Below are 17,762 nucleotides of genomic sequence, written 5' to 3'. Positions count from 1 at the left end.
AAAAATCACATCTATATAATTATTATATATAACTTAGAGTGGACAAATTCACAGTGGTAGATTAATAATGTGCATCTTTAGGAGCTGCGATACATGGAGGCATCTTTAGTTCACTACCATTAAGATAAGACACTTCCTTGAAAACTGAATAAATTTTAAAGTGTACTGATTCCAAAAGCTGATTTGTTATTGACTATTGAATATATCCTATTATACTGACAACTGAAAATGCTGATTGTTCTTTATAACAAACGAAGACATTACCTTGTTTAATACTTGCGTATACTGGTTCATCTTACTGTCATTGCCAAAGCGAAGGATAAGGAATTTGTATGAGCCACTACTTCCTCTTACCATAAAGAAAACCCACTTTGGTGCATCTTGCTACTGAAGGAGTGTGGGGTAAATAACTCCCAAGGATGGTACTTCACAAAGAAATAGTAGAGATGATGGTCTATTTTGAGTAGGTCTATATAGATAGAATACAAATAATACAAAAGAGAAGATGGCTCACCTTCAGGATGACAAGGCTCGCAGGGGACTCCACACAGGAGGGATCTCCGAGAAGAGATCCTTCCCTGGTGGTGGTCAGCCCTTAAATGGGGGTCTGGGAGAGGTGGAGCCAGGCTCTACCCCTTCCCATCACACAGGTGCATTGCCTTCACCTGTGCTCCTGTGGCTGACTCAGTGCTCACCTCAGGTGACCCAGGGCACTAATGGCCTTAACAGCTCTGACCTAGGGCCCCCACCCACACCTTTCTCCATGCAAGAGGCTGGGAGCTCTGTTCAAGCTCACCCTGGGAACACATTCCCCCTTCGAAGTATTTTGTCCCATAGCATGTCCTCCATTTACTAATTTGATGACATAACTACTGTATTCAGGATCTTGGTGGCATTTTATTTTCAGATTTGGTGGAATGTTTCCTATGACTTCCGAGGCTGAATTATGTTCATCTTGGCAATCACATGTATTTTTTTCCAAAGCCTGAATGTAAAGCTGCACTGTAAGTGCTCTAAATATCACGACAGACAGTCATGCCTAGTCAAGTCCTAATTTATGAAGTCTTAAACTTAAGTGATAAGGCAGACAGAAAGGCGTAGAGAGGAAAGTAGAAGTCCTGCTTTTCCAAATTAACAAAGAAGTTGATCTTCAAAGCTCCCGTGTTAGATTCATTTGCAGTGTGGATGTTCCAATAGATATCTCTAATTATCTATCACAGACACTGCACTCAAATACAGTTTCCCATCAGTTCCCTATTGCTGATTTGGAGAACTTTGGTGTACCTTTCCAGCTGGAGTGTTCCCATAATTACGAGGTGTTGAGATGCTGCCTCTGAGCGAGGCTGTTTCTCAATAACATCACAGCACTTGCTGATCTTGGTACACTCCTGCTTCCAGAAGACAGCCCATCTCAAGAGTTAAGGAATTAATAACTCCTCGTCTCTGTCTCTCTCAGAATCACTAAGTGAAGCACGGAAAAAGCAATAGATACTAACCTGGTCAATGAGGCTGTTGGCAGCTAATCCCAACTGTCTAAGATGGAAAGTAATAATAGTGAAGACAATAGCCTCTGGGAGGGGCATCCACGTGTGGACATACAACAGCACCTGGAATTAAGAGAGAAAAGGATATAAAGATTAAGAATAAATTCGCTTCTCCAAAGTTCTGTCTTATAAAGCAAGCTAGGTGGTGGAAAAAAGTTTTTGAAGTCAATGATGTTGAAATAATCACTAGGAAGATTGGATTAGAGGCAACGTCAAAGTAGCAGTAATCGACAACAGCAAAACTTGCCACTTTTTGAAAACATCCTTGCCAAGGGTTAAGAGGTACAGTGGGACAAACATACCTGTACAGGAGAAACCTTTAGTATGGAGTAGGTGTGCTAGATATCTGCGCGGATCTGTCATTCATTAGGCAACTCCAAGTCACTTCGCTATGTTATTTATTTATTTGAAGAGAAATATGGTGATAAAGCTCAGAGCACCAAAACTGCGGTACGTCTGCTGAAAACTCGGGCTCTTTTCTTTATTCTGTTCACCTTTGACCAAAATATACTAATGACAAACTCAGGTTCCCACACTGTACCCCTCTCTACCTGCTTGGATGTCACTTATTTGCATGGTTGATTAGATTTCAAATGAGCTCTCTACCTATTCCAGCCACGACATGGAACCTATGAACTTCAGGTGAACATCAGTGCTGAAAAAAGCCTTCGCAGCAGCTGAAACCAACTGGAGGAGTCAGGGCAATTGTTCCCTAACACACGATGAGTGAGGGAAAATGCCCAGCCCCAGCTAGGAATGCAAAGGGCTTTACAAGTCTTTACGCCCCTTAGCATGGGACAAAGCCACAAACCTCATCGTGGTGGTCTCAGATTCATTGTAGATAACGGCTTCTTCAGGTTGGAGCAGTTAGGCTTAAAAAATCATGGTGGGTCTGAAATAGTCCTGGACAGCCATGCCTATTGAACCACAGCCTTCATCCCTGCTGACTATGAAAAGTACAGAAGCAGTTGTCTCATCAGTTTGCATACTAATATTCTCATCTGACGGATGAGAAAATCACACCTATGGAAATCAAGGATCCAAACATGAGCTCCTAGTTATACGGTGGCTGTATCCATGCACGCTGTTTAAAGCAAGGACTCCCACTGCTGAAAGGGAAAAAAAAAATTATAAAGACTCATTAAGAATTGGGAACTCTTTAAAATGTTTCAGACCCTGAAAGATATTGTTGCTTGCTTGTGCTGAGGTAAATAACACAGAAATTATCACAAATTGGTTTTCTGCTAAGCAAAGGTTTGTTTGCAGAATGAACTATCATAATCTCTTTTCAAAACGTACCGTGATGTGCTGAGGTGGTTCTGACCTCCCAGGAGAGGTGGAGCAGCAGGATGACACTGCTCTCTGCTCCAAGAGAAGGAAGGAACGGGCTGCTAAGCTGCTCCTGGAAACATCTGGAGCAGAAAAAAGCAGAACCTTTTTTTCCAGGTTTAATGGACTGCCATTCCCAGCCACCTTCTGACAGGTGGGTCCCATGCGGACCTCCCTATTCTTAACTGTCAGTATCTGGAAGTGGTTCAGGTTTGTTCATTGCCTGGAGGCCTAGAGCAGCCGTCATCTCTGTGACCCCAGCCATCTGTGCAGGCATCTAGCCAGAGCCAATCACTGCAGCCTAAGCTGCTTACAATGTTTGAGATGCCTGCAATAAATTGCCCTTTGAATGCCCCTTCCCATCTCCTCCTTGATTTTCAGAGGGGATGGTGAAGAGTATCTTGCACTCGCCAGGACCTCACCTCTTCTGGCTCTCGAGGCTGCCAAGTGTTGTCACGAGTTATTGATATCTGTGACAATAACCCTGCTGTAGTCCAGGAATTAGCAAAAGACATCACACAGAGGCATCATGCTGTGTGCACAGCTAAACCTTTGTTAGCAGCTCAGGCTGTTATGGCTCACGGATTCTTACTAAGGAGCCAGCAGTATACAAGCAAGACTCACTACTCTTAGAAACCCGAACCGTGGCCAAGGCAAGGACTAACACCCCTTGCTGACCACAAGGACTTGTAGAAATCTGTGTGAAGGCAGCAAGTAGCTGTAAGCAAAGAACAGCACTCAGTGGAAATACTCGTGAGGCTCTGGAAAGCTCAGGAGATACGTTCTTCTTTATCTGGGCACGGGGAAGATGGGGAAGATCAAGTTATAATGGCCCAGATTTACCACGCAAGTTTCCCGAGCCTGTAGTTACATCCCAAGTGGAAAAGCCTTTGCAGCCAGTTAAAGAAGTGGCCTCCATCCACAGGGAGGCATGAGCTGAATGGTCAGAGGGAGCTCCATGGGGACCATCCTGTGGTATAAATCCCTGCAGCAATACCACCTTTGGGGAGGCTGCTATTCACAACAGCTAACGCCTCACTCCTCTGTGTTAGTTAAAGGTGAAATATTTCTGCTGAGGTGCACATTGGTATTTTGAAGTCAAAAGCATACGTGGATCAGAAATTATGGAGCTTGTGGTATCTTGAAGGAGTCTGGAAGAAGAAGAGAAAACGTTCTCAAGGGGAGATTAACTCGCACTCTAAGCCTGAAATAAAGTGCGGATGTTCAGCTGATGGAGGATTCTGCAATCACTTTTCTGATCCTGACACTCATCTGACTGGGTAAGAGTGACCCTTGTCTTTACTGCTGTAGATTTGTTATTATTCTATTCTAAGTATTCGTGATATTAGTAACAGAAGCTTCGCTGTGCCACAAAGCTTCCTCTGTGAAGGCTTTTTTCCATAGGCTGTCAAATAAAGCAGTAAATTGTTATAGTGGCTCTGTTTTCCCCCCAGTTTTCTTGATTTTCTTTTCCCCTCCCTTCTGCCAAATCTGTGAGCCGTGCCTCGATCTCACCTGGAAATGAGGAACAGTGCAGTCAGATGCTGCTGCCTGAGCACGCTGAGAAAGGCACTAGGTGTTACTCTATGTTCCAGGACATGGAGGACCACAGTTTCACCCAGATGCAATCGCTGCACCTCAGCTGGTTCTTATTCATAAACACACACAGCTATCTCTCCTGAAACTTCAACTACATCTGCAAATCAGGTTTCATCTCCCAGCCTGCTTCTGGAAACATCAGGGGCGATGAATGCCATCAGTGTGTGGCAGTGGTTAATGGGGAAGCGATGAGCTGGGACACAAGCATTGGTTTATTTATCATCTGTTAAATTCACATTAACTCTTTACACATGTGACCTTAACACCCAGACCGATGCATTTGCTTTCAGTGTCACGGGCCAATCATGTTTAACACTTCATTTTATATTCTCTAAGTTACATAAAGGAAATGTTTGATGCATACCCTAGTTCAAAATAACAGCTCGAAATACAAATTGCTCTCGTGATCTCTCTGACTTCATCTTCACAAGGCTTCTGAGACTGTAATGTTAAACTCCTCATTTCTTGAGTGAGTTTCAAGATCACGCAACATCTCCTCCTCCCTCTCAGAGAGTCACAAAGACTTGACTTTTCCAAAACTTGTCTCGTCCAAAACTAAAGAAGGGAGCTATTGTATTTTTACCTTTACTTCAAGCTATTACAGTTATAGCCTAAATCCCCTCCTGAATTCCAAGCCACCCTGTTCTGGGTGCTTTGTGATCTGTCTGAAGTGGGAAGGAAGGGAAACAAATTCAGAGAGAGTCATAATCACAGGAGGTCAAGGGCAGAGTCGGTTGTCTGCTGCTCAAACCCTCAGTCTCATCAACCTGTAGGTGTCAAAATAAGACCCTGAGAATGAAACGGACCTTTCCTAAGACCTATAGTATCTTCCTCTTCCCTTGGCCTGTAGAAGCAGAGCCCAACCCAGCTGGCTCACTTCTAATAATGTGTAGATCAGCCTACTCTAGCTCCCTAGAAATGATTGGTCTGGGTGCCCAAACTGCACACGATGTCAATCTTCAAGTTATCCGATTTCAGCTTAAAAATAATAATAGAAGGCATTATTTCCACTATCCTATGTCTTTGTGCTCTCCCCCTTGGTAGAGAGAAGACCCTGAATGGCTGAAGAGAATCACACCTTGGCTGCGGAGTTCATTCTCAAGGGTTTGAGTGATCATCCCAAGATGAAGGCAGCTCTCTTCGTGGCGTTTCTGCTCATCTATGTCATCACCCTTATAGGCAACGTGGGGATAATCATCCTCATCCAAGGTGACCCCAGGCTCCACACTTCCATGTACTTCTTCCTCGGCAGCCTCTCCCTGGTTGACGTCTGCTTCTCCTCTGTGATTGCACCCAGGACTCTGGTGAACTTCTTGTCAGAGAGGAGGACCATTTCCTTCACTGGCTGCACAGGCCAGACTTTCTTCTACATTGTCTTTGTGACCACTGAGTGCTTCCTGCTGGCTGTCATGGCGTACGACCGCTACGTTGCCATCTGCAACCCCTTGCTCTACTCCACCATCATGACTCGCAGGCAGTGCACGCAGTTAGTGGTAGGCTCCTACATCGGGGGCATCCTCAATGCCATTATACAGATGTCTTTCATCATTAGGCTGCCCTTCTGCAGCTCCAATGTCATCAACCACTTCTTCTGCGATGTTCCTCCCCTCCTGGCCCTATCCTGTGCCAGCACCTACATCAACGAGATGATCCTCTTCTCCTTAGCTGGCATCATTGAACTCAGCACCATCGCCACCATCCTGGTCTCCTACGTCTTCATCTCCTGTGCCATCCTCAGGATCCGTTCAGCTGAAGGCAGGCAGAAAGCCCTCTCCACCTGCGCATCCCACCTGACAGCTGTCACGCTGCTGTACGGGACCACAATATTCATGTATTTGCGCCCAAGCTCCAGTTATTCCCTCAACACAGATAAGGTGGTCTCTGTCTTCTACACAGTGGTGATTCCAATGCTGAACCCACTCATCTACAGCCTGAGGAACCAGGAGGTGAAGGGTGCGATGAGCAGAATAGCAGAAAGAGTTACAGTTAGGGTCTGAGCAGAAGATCCTGAAGACCATAAATGCACTGAGTGTCACAGGCCAGGTGTCATGCCACCCGACTGCAGGGATTTTATCTCGGATTGCGGAGGCTCCGACCACGGAGATGTTCAAAATATGCCCAGATGAACCCTGAGCAGCCTGGCCTGGCTGCGAGGTCTGCCCTGCCTTGAGCAGGGGTGGGATCATTTTGAGCAGAAAGGACTTCGGGGAGGTCTCTGGTCCTACAGGGGGCGAATTACACCCATATATCCATGTGCACGCATAGAATTGCAATGCTTGTGTATTACGCTACGCATTTACCTACATCATAACAACTTTTTGTGGTCACATATTTGCTACTGATGCCTTCGTCAATCCCTACCTCAAATTATCTGTAATACCAAGCTGTAGCCCCTGCTCAGTAAATGAAAGAGTGTGGGACATGCCATTGGGCTTAGAAGACAAATGGCTATACCAGAGAAGTGCCAAATCATGCCACAGAAACTTTCAAAGAGTTTAGCAGCATGCCACAGACGGGATGATCTTGGAGGTCCTCTCCAACCATGGCGATTCTATGATTTGGAATCAGCATTTCTCCCCCCCCAGGGCTAACCTGGGCAGATATGTTCTCAGTAGGAAAGGGAAAATAATTCCATTACCCAGAAGGGTCAGAGAAGCCTGAACATCCCACCCTGCTTGACAAGCAGCTCCTTTCCTCTTTTCCCCCTTTCTTTCTTCCTTCCTTCCTCTCTTCCCTTCTTTCCATTTACTTATTTTCCATTTACAATTTCTGCCATTCAAAGGCTTGAAACAAAGCTCGAATTGACTTTCTAATTTACGTCCACAGTGGCTTGTTAGCTATAAGCAGAATAAAAAGCATTTTCAGTAGAGGCTGCATCCAGAGATTATTCAGCTGGGCAGGAGACATGTGGGAAAAGGAGACTGAAAAAGGGAGGGGAGGAGAGAAGAGGAGATGGAGGGTAAGAATAACTTCAGCAAAGTATTTCTTGCACAAGAAGCAACTCCTGGCTGAAATTTCAGCTCCCATCTTTCACCACTAGCTGGAAACTGGTGGGTGCTGTGAATTCCCACAGGGTAATGGTGGCCACATTTATTTATTCCCCACCCCAGGGAAAGATTTCTGTGTTTAGGCAGGCTGTCCTAGGTGGAGGAGTCTGTGACATAAACTGAAGGAGAACTTTCTAATTTGATGTGAGACGCATGGTGTCAAACACATCAAACAGGGAAAAATAACCCCTGCAGTGATGTGACCTTGGCCAGCACCTGGCACTTCGTGAATTTTTTATTACTGAGATCACCACCCTGAAGCTGACAACTATTGCTGCATTACAGCAGGCTTATAGAAATACATTCCTGGCAAAATTTTGTCCCCTTTCCTTCTCAGAAAGTTATATGCTGTCTACTTCTGAATAAAGTAACTCATCCCTTCCATAAACAGCGTGCTCGATCAACCCCTAGAGACACCAAGTGTTCATAGCAGTCTTTTTCAGGTATTAGACTAAAATAACTGGCTGGAAAAATACTGACCAGTGTTAATAGTGCATCATCACCATCTACCAGGCACCACTGGAAATGCTGCTCCTTTTTCTGTTATCTGAAAACGGGTTTTTGTTGTTTTTTTCCCTTTTTCTCTGAGACTGCATGAGCCACATACTGTTTAAAATGATAAATCCTGATATTTCACCAATTTTTCCTCCCGCACGCACCGTCTTTTCCTCAAGTACAAATCATTCTCAGAAAGCATCCCTGCAGCACATCTTTACTCCTAACGTAACCATTCCAGCCTTTACAATAAAGGGCACGAAAATACATAGATCAGAGCTGCTGCCTCATGCAGCTGAATAACTCAAAAGTATCGTTGTGATCTATGTAATTCACATACACCTCTACCTAAATAATCCCAGCTGAGCAGCTGCCCTTGGATGCTGAATTAAATAGGTTAGGCTGCCTGGTTCCTGGGTAAGAGCTTTGAGTTCATCCTGTTGACCTTCCTCGGGAAGAAATTCCCCTCTTACGATTAAACTTGGGTTAGATGGAGTCATTCCCAGCTTTTTATTCTCTGGAGCAGATGGAGAGATGGCTCTTGCTCCCTTTGTATAATCATTGCAGTCAGCGTGGCCACACCTGAGCTCTCTGAGGACCTGGAAGAGTTTCTGGCTAAAATAAGAACTAAGGACAGCTGTTGGGGGACACAGGGAGGGAGATTTTGTGTGACTTTAACCCTCCTATCATTGGGGCTTGGTATTTGTTAGATAGATTGGATCATAGCACTCCCCAAACATCAGAGCCCCCAGCAGTTTGGTTTAGATCTAGAGGTGCCACGTCTCGTTTTTGAGGATTGCACCCATAAGGAGAGCAGAGGAATCTCTATTTGAGCAGGACAGCCTTTCAGAAGCTGCTCTGCAGCTAGAGCTTTGGGGTTGTAATGTCAGAAAACACTAATGAAGGGCTGCTTGGTGAGTCAGGACAGCTCACCAATGGTTTGCCCAAGATCTTATTGATCATGAGCAGGAAAGCAGCTGCCATAAATGCAGGTCCTTTCCCCAGGAGGAAAAGGATTAATATTGGTGAGTTGGTTAGTGGCTGCTTAGCAGAACACAAAACTGTGAGCATGAAGAGAGGGTGACCTGAGGCTGCAGGGTACAGCTTGTAGTTCAGTCTCTCTCTGCTCCAGACAATGGCTTCAAGAGGTGTGATTCCTGGTGGGGAGTTTCATCTGCCCATTCTGAGCTGAAGACAGTGCCCCTGGGCTTTAGTCCAATACCCAGGGTCCCTGACATGAAGCAGCTGTTGGCAGGAGGATGCACAAAAGCTCATTGTGCTGCACCCCACTGCTCCCCCCCTCTGATGGGGTGAAAAGCAGTTTTAACCCTTTTCATAATAATGGAAGGCCATGCACATCACCTGCAGGGCATCTGAAATGAGGTGCCTGGCTCTGGAGCTGGAGTTTTCCCCCGAGCAAAGTGTCAGAAGATCACAATGGCTTTTAACTGTGCATCCATTTGTCAGATACCAGATAAGATGCACGCTTTCTCTGCTCTCTGGTATAACCCTGTCAAGTAATGATGAATGTTACCCAGGAAAAACAATCAATATAGGTTTAGGTTTTTTTTAATTCCACGCATCACAGACCATCATTTGGGGAGCTGCTGATTTATTTCTAGTGAGCTGAGAGCCCAGATTTACCTGTTATCTCCAGCTTTGGCATCAAGTCTAAAGAAAAGCCCAGCAGGATAAGATCTTGGTTTTATTACTGCTCCATCTTACGTCAGGGCAAGTTACACTGAGGGAGGTCACATTTTCTGGTGCTTCCTAGGGGATTTGCTGCCCAAATTCCCAAAATATGGAGTTCCCAGGCAGGCTCTGATGCTGAGAAAAGTGTCCCTGTCCTTGTCAGAAAAGGCACATTTGAGTACACAGCCTGCTGAAAGTTGGACTATTTGAGCAGAGACAGCGTTTAAGGTGTTGATGTGAGCATGATCTACGGGATACGTCAGCTCTGGATAAACTGAGTCTACCTGTGCGTGTAGCATGTATGCTTTATTTTATGTCTAACTTCTACCTGTGTGGGGTAAATAACTCCCAAAGGTGGTACTTCACAAATAAATAGTACTGATGATGGTCTATTTTGAGTAGATCTGTATAAATAGGATACAAATAATACAAAAGAGAAGATGGCTCACCTTCAGGATGACAAGGCTCGCAGGGGACTCCACACAGGAGGGATCTCCGAGAAGAGATCCTTCCCTGGTGGTGGTCAGCCCTTAAATGGGGTTTGGGAGAGGTGGAGCCAGGCTCTACCCCTTCCCATCACACAGGTATATCACCTTCACCTGTGCCCCCATGGCTGACTGGGTGCTCACCTCAGCTAAAGTGCTGCCTGGTTTCATACCTTATCAGTGTCTGTATTCCTTTGCTTTCTTTGGGAGAAGAATCCACCAGTTCATCTTCCAAAAGCTGCCTGCCATTTGAGTACGTGGTGCTCCAACACTTGGCTGTTGCAATGCCATAAGGTGCCAGAGAGTCAGAGAATCACAGACAGCACCAGGAAAGGACCCCCAGGATCATATAGCCCAGCCTACAGACAACGTGGCCCACTAAACCGTATCACTCAGTACCACAGCTACGCATTTCTTGAACGCCTCCAGAGACAGTGACTTCACCATCCCCCTGGGCAGCCCATTCTGGCACCTGATGACTGTTTTGGAGAAGAAGTATTTCAAATATCCAACCTGAACCTCCCCTGGAGTAAATTAAGGCCATTCCTATTGCTGGTTACTTAGGAGAGGAGGCCGACCTCCACCTCACCACAACCTTCTTCCAGGGAGTTATAGAAAGGGACGAGGTCTCCCCTGAACCTTTTCTTGTCTTCAACAAGACCTCAGCACTTGGTCCTGCTCAAGTTCACGCGATTGACCTCCGTCTAGTGATCCAGCCTGTCCTCTGTAGGGCCTTCCTACTCTCAGGCGTGCCCCTATGGATATGGAGATAGCCTTACAGTGTGGTTGTGTCTTATCTTTTGCATCATACAGACCAGAAACACTCAACTTAGTAGCACTGCATCTTTTTGAAGAGATTCCCTGTTGCTGGAAGGAATGGTAACCTGCCCCAGTTGTACCAGCATTTGCCCCATATCCTGGGACTCTTTGAACTTGTTCTGTTGGTCTTTTTTCGATTGGTTGCTTTGTTTAAACCCAGTTCATTCCCGTGTTGGGAGCTTTCTGCGATTTCAGCTATAAACATTTATAAGAGCTGTACTGCTCTGACCACAGAGTAAGGTGTTACTTCGTTTTCCTGGTAGCCACTGTGAAAATCACGGACTTGTGTAAATAGCTGCAATTAATTCGTTCTTATTCTGATATGATGTTTCTCACATTTACCTGCACCGCTTCAATTCAGGACAGCGTGAAATGTCACTGGAAATCATTTCAGAAAACTGGGGGATTGTGCTGGTTGGGAGCACGCTCCACTGCTTTGAAGTGACCACCCACTTCTGGGGGTTCAGATGATGTTCCTCTGCGTTCATCTATTACTGCACATGAGATTGGCTTCAGGACCTCGAGGTTTACTTCTCAGAGGGTATTTACCTGATCCTGGTGCTCCGCATCCTCTACACGGTCCTGCTGATCTGCAGGGAGGAGGCTCAAGGCGTTCCCTACCTGCTCCTCCCACCTGGGCTGCTGGCCTACATGCTGCGTGAGGAGAAACTGGTTTCCTTCTTCTACACTGTGGTGGCTGCCACCCTCAACCTCCCACTCTACAGAACAGGGAGGTGAAGGGAGCTCGGGGGCTGCTGTGGGATTGAAGCTGTTCCCACATCTACCCCGTCTCTGAAGGTGCAGTGAGTGTGGACATCCAGGTCAAGGCACAGCGTGACCTAACACGCAGGTCTGGACTGATTTATAGAAGAAATATTGAAAATCAAAGAGCACGGTGCTGGCTCAAGGAACCTCAGCCTACGTTAACCGCTTGTTGTGGGCAGGCATATGTGAACTAACACGTTGCCAGAAATGCCTCCTGATCAAAATATTCCCGAAGATCTTTTGGGGATGTGTTTTCTTTACATTCACTACTCCTTTCTGACAGGCTGCGATGATTTGCGTGGCACTGAGCCAGCAACATTCGACGGAATTACAACAGCATGACCAGGGGGGAACGATGCCCTGAGGTGGCAGGAAAGCTTTTTGAGCGTTTCCTTGACATCCTTATTCCTCAGGCTGTAGATCAGAGGGTTGAGCATAGGCACCACCAGCGTGTAAAACACCGCCGTGACCTTCTCCATATCCAGTGAGTACTTGGAGCTTGGCTGCATGTGGCTGAGGCCAGCGGGCACATAGAACAAGGTGACGGTCAGCAGGTGAGAGGCACAAGTGGAGAAGGCTTTGTGCCGCCCCCTGGCGGACCTGATGCTCAGGATGGAGGCGAGAATGTACGCGTACGAGACGAGGATGATGAGGAGCACAGTCATGGAAATGGTCCCATTGAAGGTGACGAGCAGAAGCTCATTGAGGCGGCCGTTGGAGCAGGTGAGTTTCAGCAGAGGGTTGGTGTCACAGAAGTAATGGTTGATGACATTGGGCCCGCAGAACGGCAAGGGCAGCAAGCAGCACGTCTGGGTTAGTGAGTTCAGAATGCCCCCCAGGTACGAGCCAGCCACCAGCTTCATGCAGAGACTCTTGGGCATAGAAACAGTGTAGAGCAAGGGGTGGCAAATAGCTGCATAGCGGTCGTATGCCATCACAGCCAGCAAGAACACCTCTGTGGTCACAAAGACGAGGAAAAAGAAATGCTGAATGAAGCAGGCAGAGTAGGAAATGGTTTTATTTTCCAGCAAGAAGCCAATAAGCAGCCTCGGAGAAAAGACAGAGGAGTAGCAAAGATCAACAACAGATAGATTGCAGAGAAAGAAGTACATGGGTGTGTGCAGCTGGGGGCTTGTCGTGATCAGTGCGATCAGCCCAACATTACCCAGCAGGGTGACAAGATAAAGCACTGAGAACACTACGAAGAGAGGAGTCTGCAGCTCAGGCTCACCTGTCAGTCCTAGGAGGATGAACTGGCTCACCACGGTGCTGTTGCCTTTATCCATATCACCACATATCAGCACGGCGTGCCTGCTGGAAGGAGAGAAAACCATGAAGTAAGGAAGAGCAATGGCTCGGCTTGAGTACGAAGCTGCCATCAGTGAGGGCTCCCTGCTGGCTATCCACTGTCCTTTCTGGCTTCTCCAGGATGGTGGCACAGAGCAACCCAGGGTCCTGCACTTGCCTGAAAGCCTGGCTTCTGGGATAAAAAGATGTTAACGGACAGTAACAGGACTGAGATGATCAGCAGCAGCCAACTTTGCGTGGGACAAAAAATACAGAGGGGTGGGGAGGGAAATCCGTGGCAGAACCACCCAGCTCTAATGCTCAGACCGAGTTCTCCCCTTCTCCAAGCCACGAGCAGTGCACATTTCAGCAGAAGTTGCTCTACGGATCGCTGCACCCTTTTTTTCTGCCTCAAGAAAAATCCCCGTGCCCACAGCAGCAGGGTTTGTGCAGATTCCTCACGAGCTAGTGGGGACATCTACTGTAAGGAAGATGTATTCTAACAGCTAACGAGCTTTCTCTCTGCATCAGTACACTTGCGGTGGTTATTTATGGCTTCGGCCCTCAGCTACGTGGTCCCCAAAGTGAATGGTGGCTCGGGAAGTTTCACACCACAGAGGGGATTGTTAGAAACTCTCTGAAGAGTTTTGGTAAGCACACACCTGGCTCTGGTCCCCCCTTGGCTAAGGGACATCATTAACATGAGTTTGCTCAGTGGTGTGGACTGTGGGGGGAAATCCTTTTGGCAAAGCCACAGCTGGGGAAAAAAAAAGATCATGTCAAATAAAGCCTAATGGGATGCCAAGGTTGGGCAGGTGCGTTCTCAAGGGGAAAACAACCACTCCTGGGCACCTGCCCATGGTTTAAGATGCAGCAGTGTCCACAAAGAGGGGACCTTGATCCAGCCCTCCCCCCCAGACGCTGTGGTTTCCACCATGTGAGCCATGAAGCAGCTGTGAGGTATAACACGAGCCGTGAGCAGCACGCAGCCAGAGAACGGAAGATTCAGATTCATCTCCTCGATGAACAGCACGCTCAGGCATCGGCGCTCAAGTGCTGAGAACACACACTTTTAAATCCCAACAGCTCTGCAGAAATTTCCTGGGTGAAGATTCTCCCAAAACAAGAATAACAATGAAGCGACAGGAGCAGAATGCATTGCTTTTATCTGCAGTGCCACTCGTGGAGAGCACGGCCACCGAGCTCCAAGCACACCAGCCACGGCTGCTCAGGAGCAGCATCCCACGGTGGTACTTGAGTGCTTACATTGTGTTTATATTAAAAAGACCTTAAAATCAGAAATACTTGCTGCTCTTGGCTACAGCATATCAGAAAGCTTAAAAACTGGGGTTACCTTAGTACTCCTATTGGAATTCCCCTGTGAAATAAGCCCAGCTTCTTTTATAACTTAGCAACCAGCTGACACAGACCTCTGCCACCAATAAAGCACCCACTGCTGGCACCAGGATTAAAACATAAATGTCCCATATTGGAGGCTGGGCTTCGTTTGGTGGCTGTTGCCATTCATTCACACTAAAGGGTTTCCATTTGAGATGAGGATTTTGTTACCTGCACACCCTTCAGCACCAGGGCTCCAGAGAACACGAGAAATGCGTTTGCATGTATGTTTTATTCTCTAAAAAACTCAAAACTAAAACAACAGAAAAGCACATCACTCTGAGAAGCAAAAGGTTATGCGAAGTACAGAACAAAATAATAATTTAAAAAGGTAATGCCCACTTTAATTCCCTTTCCCTGGGACTTGTGTGCCTGTGTGTACGACATAGAAGGATGCCTAGAAAGCAAGGGGTGAGTTTTATTGGGTTTCTTTTCAGCTTTGTTGTCATTTTTCTTGTCAAACATAAAACAGAGGCTTGAGTGCTGCAGTTTTAGCTCAGCTTGCCCCTGGTTTATATGCATTAAGAGTAAGCCAGAGCTTTTGAATCCAGGATACAACTGTGTTAACAAAGAAAAAAGGGCAGTAAGCCTACACCTGAGGTCCTCACTAAAGGGAGCAACTTACCTCATGATTTCATTCTCCCCTCAGCTCCACCCCCCCTGCTGTTTTCACCTGCCCACTTTATGGACGAGCTGTAGCATGGGGGAGGAACCTCCAACCCCTGTGCCTGCTTTGCTCTCTAGCTGCCCCAACTTTTTATTTCTTACATCAGAGGGCTGTTCAACTAGGTGTGACATTCAGTTTCTGTGGCCTCGTTGTCAAGGGCCTCAAGCTGATAAACTGAAGTGCTGAAGGCACCTTTGTTTCTCACCCTCCACCTCCTGCCAGCTCCCTTCGCTGGCAGTTGTTTGAGCCCTCTCTCCTCCCGTGTGCACGACAGCTGCTGCAGAAGCAGGCTGGCACCTCACTCACCAGCCTAGCCACGTTGGAAGGACGTTGACAGCAACACACACACAGCACCCTTCCCAGCAGTAACATTCAGAACAGAAAGACGACTATCTATTATTAGCCTAAAGTCCCCAGCTGAGCATAAAAACTAACAACAGGGGTTTGTGCTTGGCCAGTCCAGTTACTTCCCCTTCTTGAACTTGGCTGCAGTGCTGTTGGCCTTGGCTTTCTTCTTCGCCGAGCCCTTGGTTTCGGGCTCCTTCCGCTTGGCCGAAGTGATGGAGCCTGTCACCTTGAAGAAGTCATCGAGCCGGCCCTGCGTGCTGCCCTGGCGGCTCTTACTCAGCCTCTTGACCCCGCTGCGGATGCGCTCCTCGTTGAACTGCTTCTCCCCACACATGAACTGCACGAGCTCCTCCTCATTCGGCTCGGTCCACTTCAGCTCAACGTCATCGGGGTTGACGACGTCGGGCTCTAGGAAGAGCTTCTGGGCCTCTCTGTGCAACCAGTTTTCAGGCAAGGGGTACTTCTTGGTGTCGATGTGCCGGATGATCTCCTCAATGGTTTTGTGCTGCTTGATGAGCTCGACGGCCCGCTTGGGCCCGATGCCGCGGATGCTCTCACAGTAGTCACAGCCCAGGAGGATGCACAGATCCACAAACTGCTCCCAGGTCAGCCCCAGGTCCTGCAGGATCCGCTTCAGGTGGAACTCCTGGATGGGCAGCTTCTTTGCCTCGCTGGCGGTGAGGTGCCGCATCAGCACGGGGCTCCCAAAGGTCAGGCAGTCCATGTCCTCCGTGGCAGCTGCATACACCTTCCCCGCCTTCACCAGCGTGGCACAGCTGGCTTCCGCCTCCCCTGGGGCCTCCACGTAGGGGATGCCCATGAGCATCAGCAGCTTCTTGCACTCGTCGGTGTGCTGCTGGGTCACTTTCACCAGCCTCTTGCTGAACTTCTCGATGTTGGTCTCCTCGCCGGCCTCCTGAGCCTCCTGCAGGTGCTTCTCCGCCTCAGCCCGCCGCTCCGTCCTCTTGGCCAGCTCCCCGGACTTGAGCTGCGGCGGTTTGCCATCAAACACGTAGACGGGCTTGATGCCGTTCTCCACCATGCGGATGGTGCGGTAGAACATGCCCATCAGGTGGCTGGTGGTCTCGCCCTCCTCGTTCTGCAGCACCTCGGCGCCCTGCCGCACGGCAATCAGGAACTGGTAGATGCTCATGGACGCATCGATGGCCACCTTCCTCCCGAAGTACGACTTGATATCGTTCTCCCGGATAGCGCCGGGCGCCACGTCGGCGATCAGCTTGGCCAAGCCGTGGATTCCCATCCTAAGGGCACACAGCGAAGCAAAGCGGCTGAAGCGGCGACCGACCGCCAAGAATCGCGGCCTGCCCGCCCCGCAGCCTCCCGCCGCCCGCCCTCGGCCCCGCTGAGCCCTTCTCCCGCCCCCTCTCGCCACCACGGCCCGGCCGCCATTACCCCTCCGCTCCGGCCCCGCGCCGTTCCCGCGCTCGGACGCGCTGCCCGCTGGCTAGCCAATCCCGAGCGGCTCCCACTGGCTCCGCCCCCCGCGTGGCGCGTCACTTCCGCTTCTGGCGGTGACAGGAAGCGGATGTGGCTGAGGGGACGTGTCCGAGAGCGGGGACAATATGGTGGGGACCGGAGCCGGCGCCGAGAGTGGACTGGGGAACGGGAGCGGGGGTTGGGGCCTGGAAACGAGGCTGGGGCTGGAAGCGGCAGCCTGGAGTAGGGCGGAGTGTGGGGACTAGGGCCGGTATGGGGAGTAGGAGTTGGGGGAGCAGCGTAACAGGAGTCGGGAACGAAGATCAGGAGTGAGAACCGAGGGCTGGGGGCGGGAATTGGGAAGTGGAGGCTGGGAGCTGGGGAGTGGGAAGCGGGGATGGGACCGGGAGCTGGGAGAGGGATAAGCGGGGCAGGGAACTCGGGTCAGGGACGGAGCGTGGGGCCCGGCAGCCCTGCTGCCCCATGCCGTGCCCCCGCAGGAGCTCGAGGCAATGAGCAGGTACACCAGCCCGGTGAACCCGGCTGTCTTCCCGCACCTCACTGTGGTGCTGCTGGCCATTGGCATGTTCTTCACGGCGTGGTTCTTCGTGTATCCTTGGGCGGCAGGAGCGGGGGGACCCACCTTGCCACGGGCCTGTTGTCACCTTAACCCTCCGCTGGCAGTTATGAGGTGACATCCACCAAGTACACACGAGACATCTACAAGGAGCTGCTGATCTCGCTGGTGGCCTCGCTCTTCATGGGGTTTGGTGTCCTGTTCCTGCTGCTTTGGGTTGGGATCTACGTGTGAAGCCCTGGCAGAGTGACGTGTGGACCCCCAGTGGCTGTA

At 48.9% G+C, this 17,762-nt stretch overlaps 4 protein-coding genes across 4 annotated transcripts; 2 read left to right on the top strand and 2 right to left on the bottom strand.

The window, feature by feature from the left end:
- Nucleotides 1–5,527: 5,527 nt before the first annotated feature.
- On the top strand, nucleotides 5,528–6,469 carry LOC136060742 (olfactory receptor 5AR1-like). Its single transcript, XM_065755520.1, has one exon. It carries the CDS (start codon nucleotides 5,531–5,533, stop codon nucleotides 6,467–6,469), a length of 939 nt encoding a protein of 312 aa, XP_065611592.1. The 5' UTR covers nucleotides 5,528–5,530.
- A 5,572-nt stretch (nucleotides 6,470–12,041) lies between these two features.
- Nucleotides 12,042–13,061, bottom strand: LOC136060831 (olfactory receptor 5J3-like). Its single transcript, XM_065755630.1, has one exon. The coding sequence runs from the start codon at nucleotides 13,059–13,061 to the stop codon at nucleotides 12,042–12,044; it is 1,020 nt and encodes a 339-aa protein (XP_065611702.1).
- A 2,373-nt stretch (nucleotides 13,062–15,434) lies between these two features.
- FEN1 (flap structure-specific endonuclease 1) lies at nucleotides 15,435–16,747 on the bottom strand. Its single transcript, XM_065755519.1, has one exon. The coding sequence runs from the start codon at nucleotides 16,734–16,736 to the stop codon at nucleotides 15,591–15,593; it is 1,146 nt and encodes a 381-aa protein (XP_065611591.1). The 5' UTR covers nucleotides 16,737–16,747; the 3' UTR covers nucleotides 15,435–15,590.
- Nucleotides 16,748–17,393: 646 nt separating this feature from the next.
- TMEM258 (transmembrane protein 258) lies at nucleotides 17,394–17,731 on the top strand. The gene is made up of 2 exons (XM_065729098.1): nucleotides 17,394–17,522; nucleotides 17,597–17,731. Exons 1-2 carry the CDS (start codon nucleotides 17,425–17,427, stop codon nucleotides 17,721–17,723), a joined length of 225 nt encoding a protein of 74 aa, XP_065585170.1. The 5' UTR covers nucleotides 17,394–17,424; the 3' UTR covers nucleotides 17,724–17,731.
- The last annotated feature ends 31 nt before the right edge of the window (nucleotides 17,732–17,762 follow it).

This window comes from Cyrtonyx montezumae, unplaced genomic scaffold (genome assembly GCF_038088225.1).
Source record: "Cyrtonyx montezumae isolate F1298 unplaced genomic scaffold, pur_monq_1.0 scaffold_10, whole genome shotgun sequence".
Classification (NCBI taxonomy): Eukaryota; Metazoa; Chordata; class Aves; order Galliformes; family Odontophoridae; genus Cyrtonyx; species Cyrtonyx montezumae.
The sequence above is the reverse complement of the archived record's forward strand: the minus strand, read 5'-3'. Positions and strand labels throughout refer to the sequence as shown.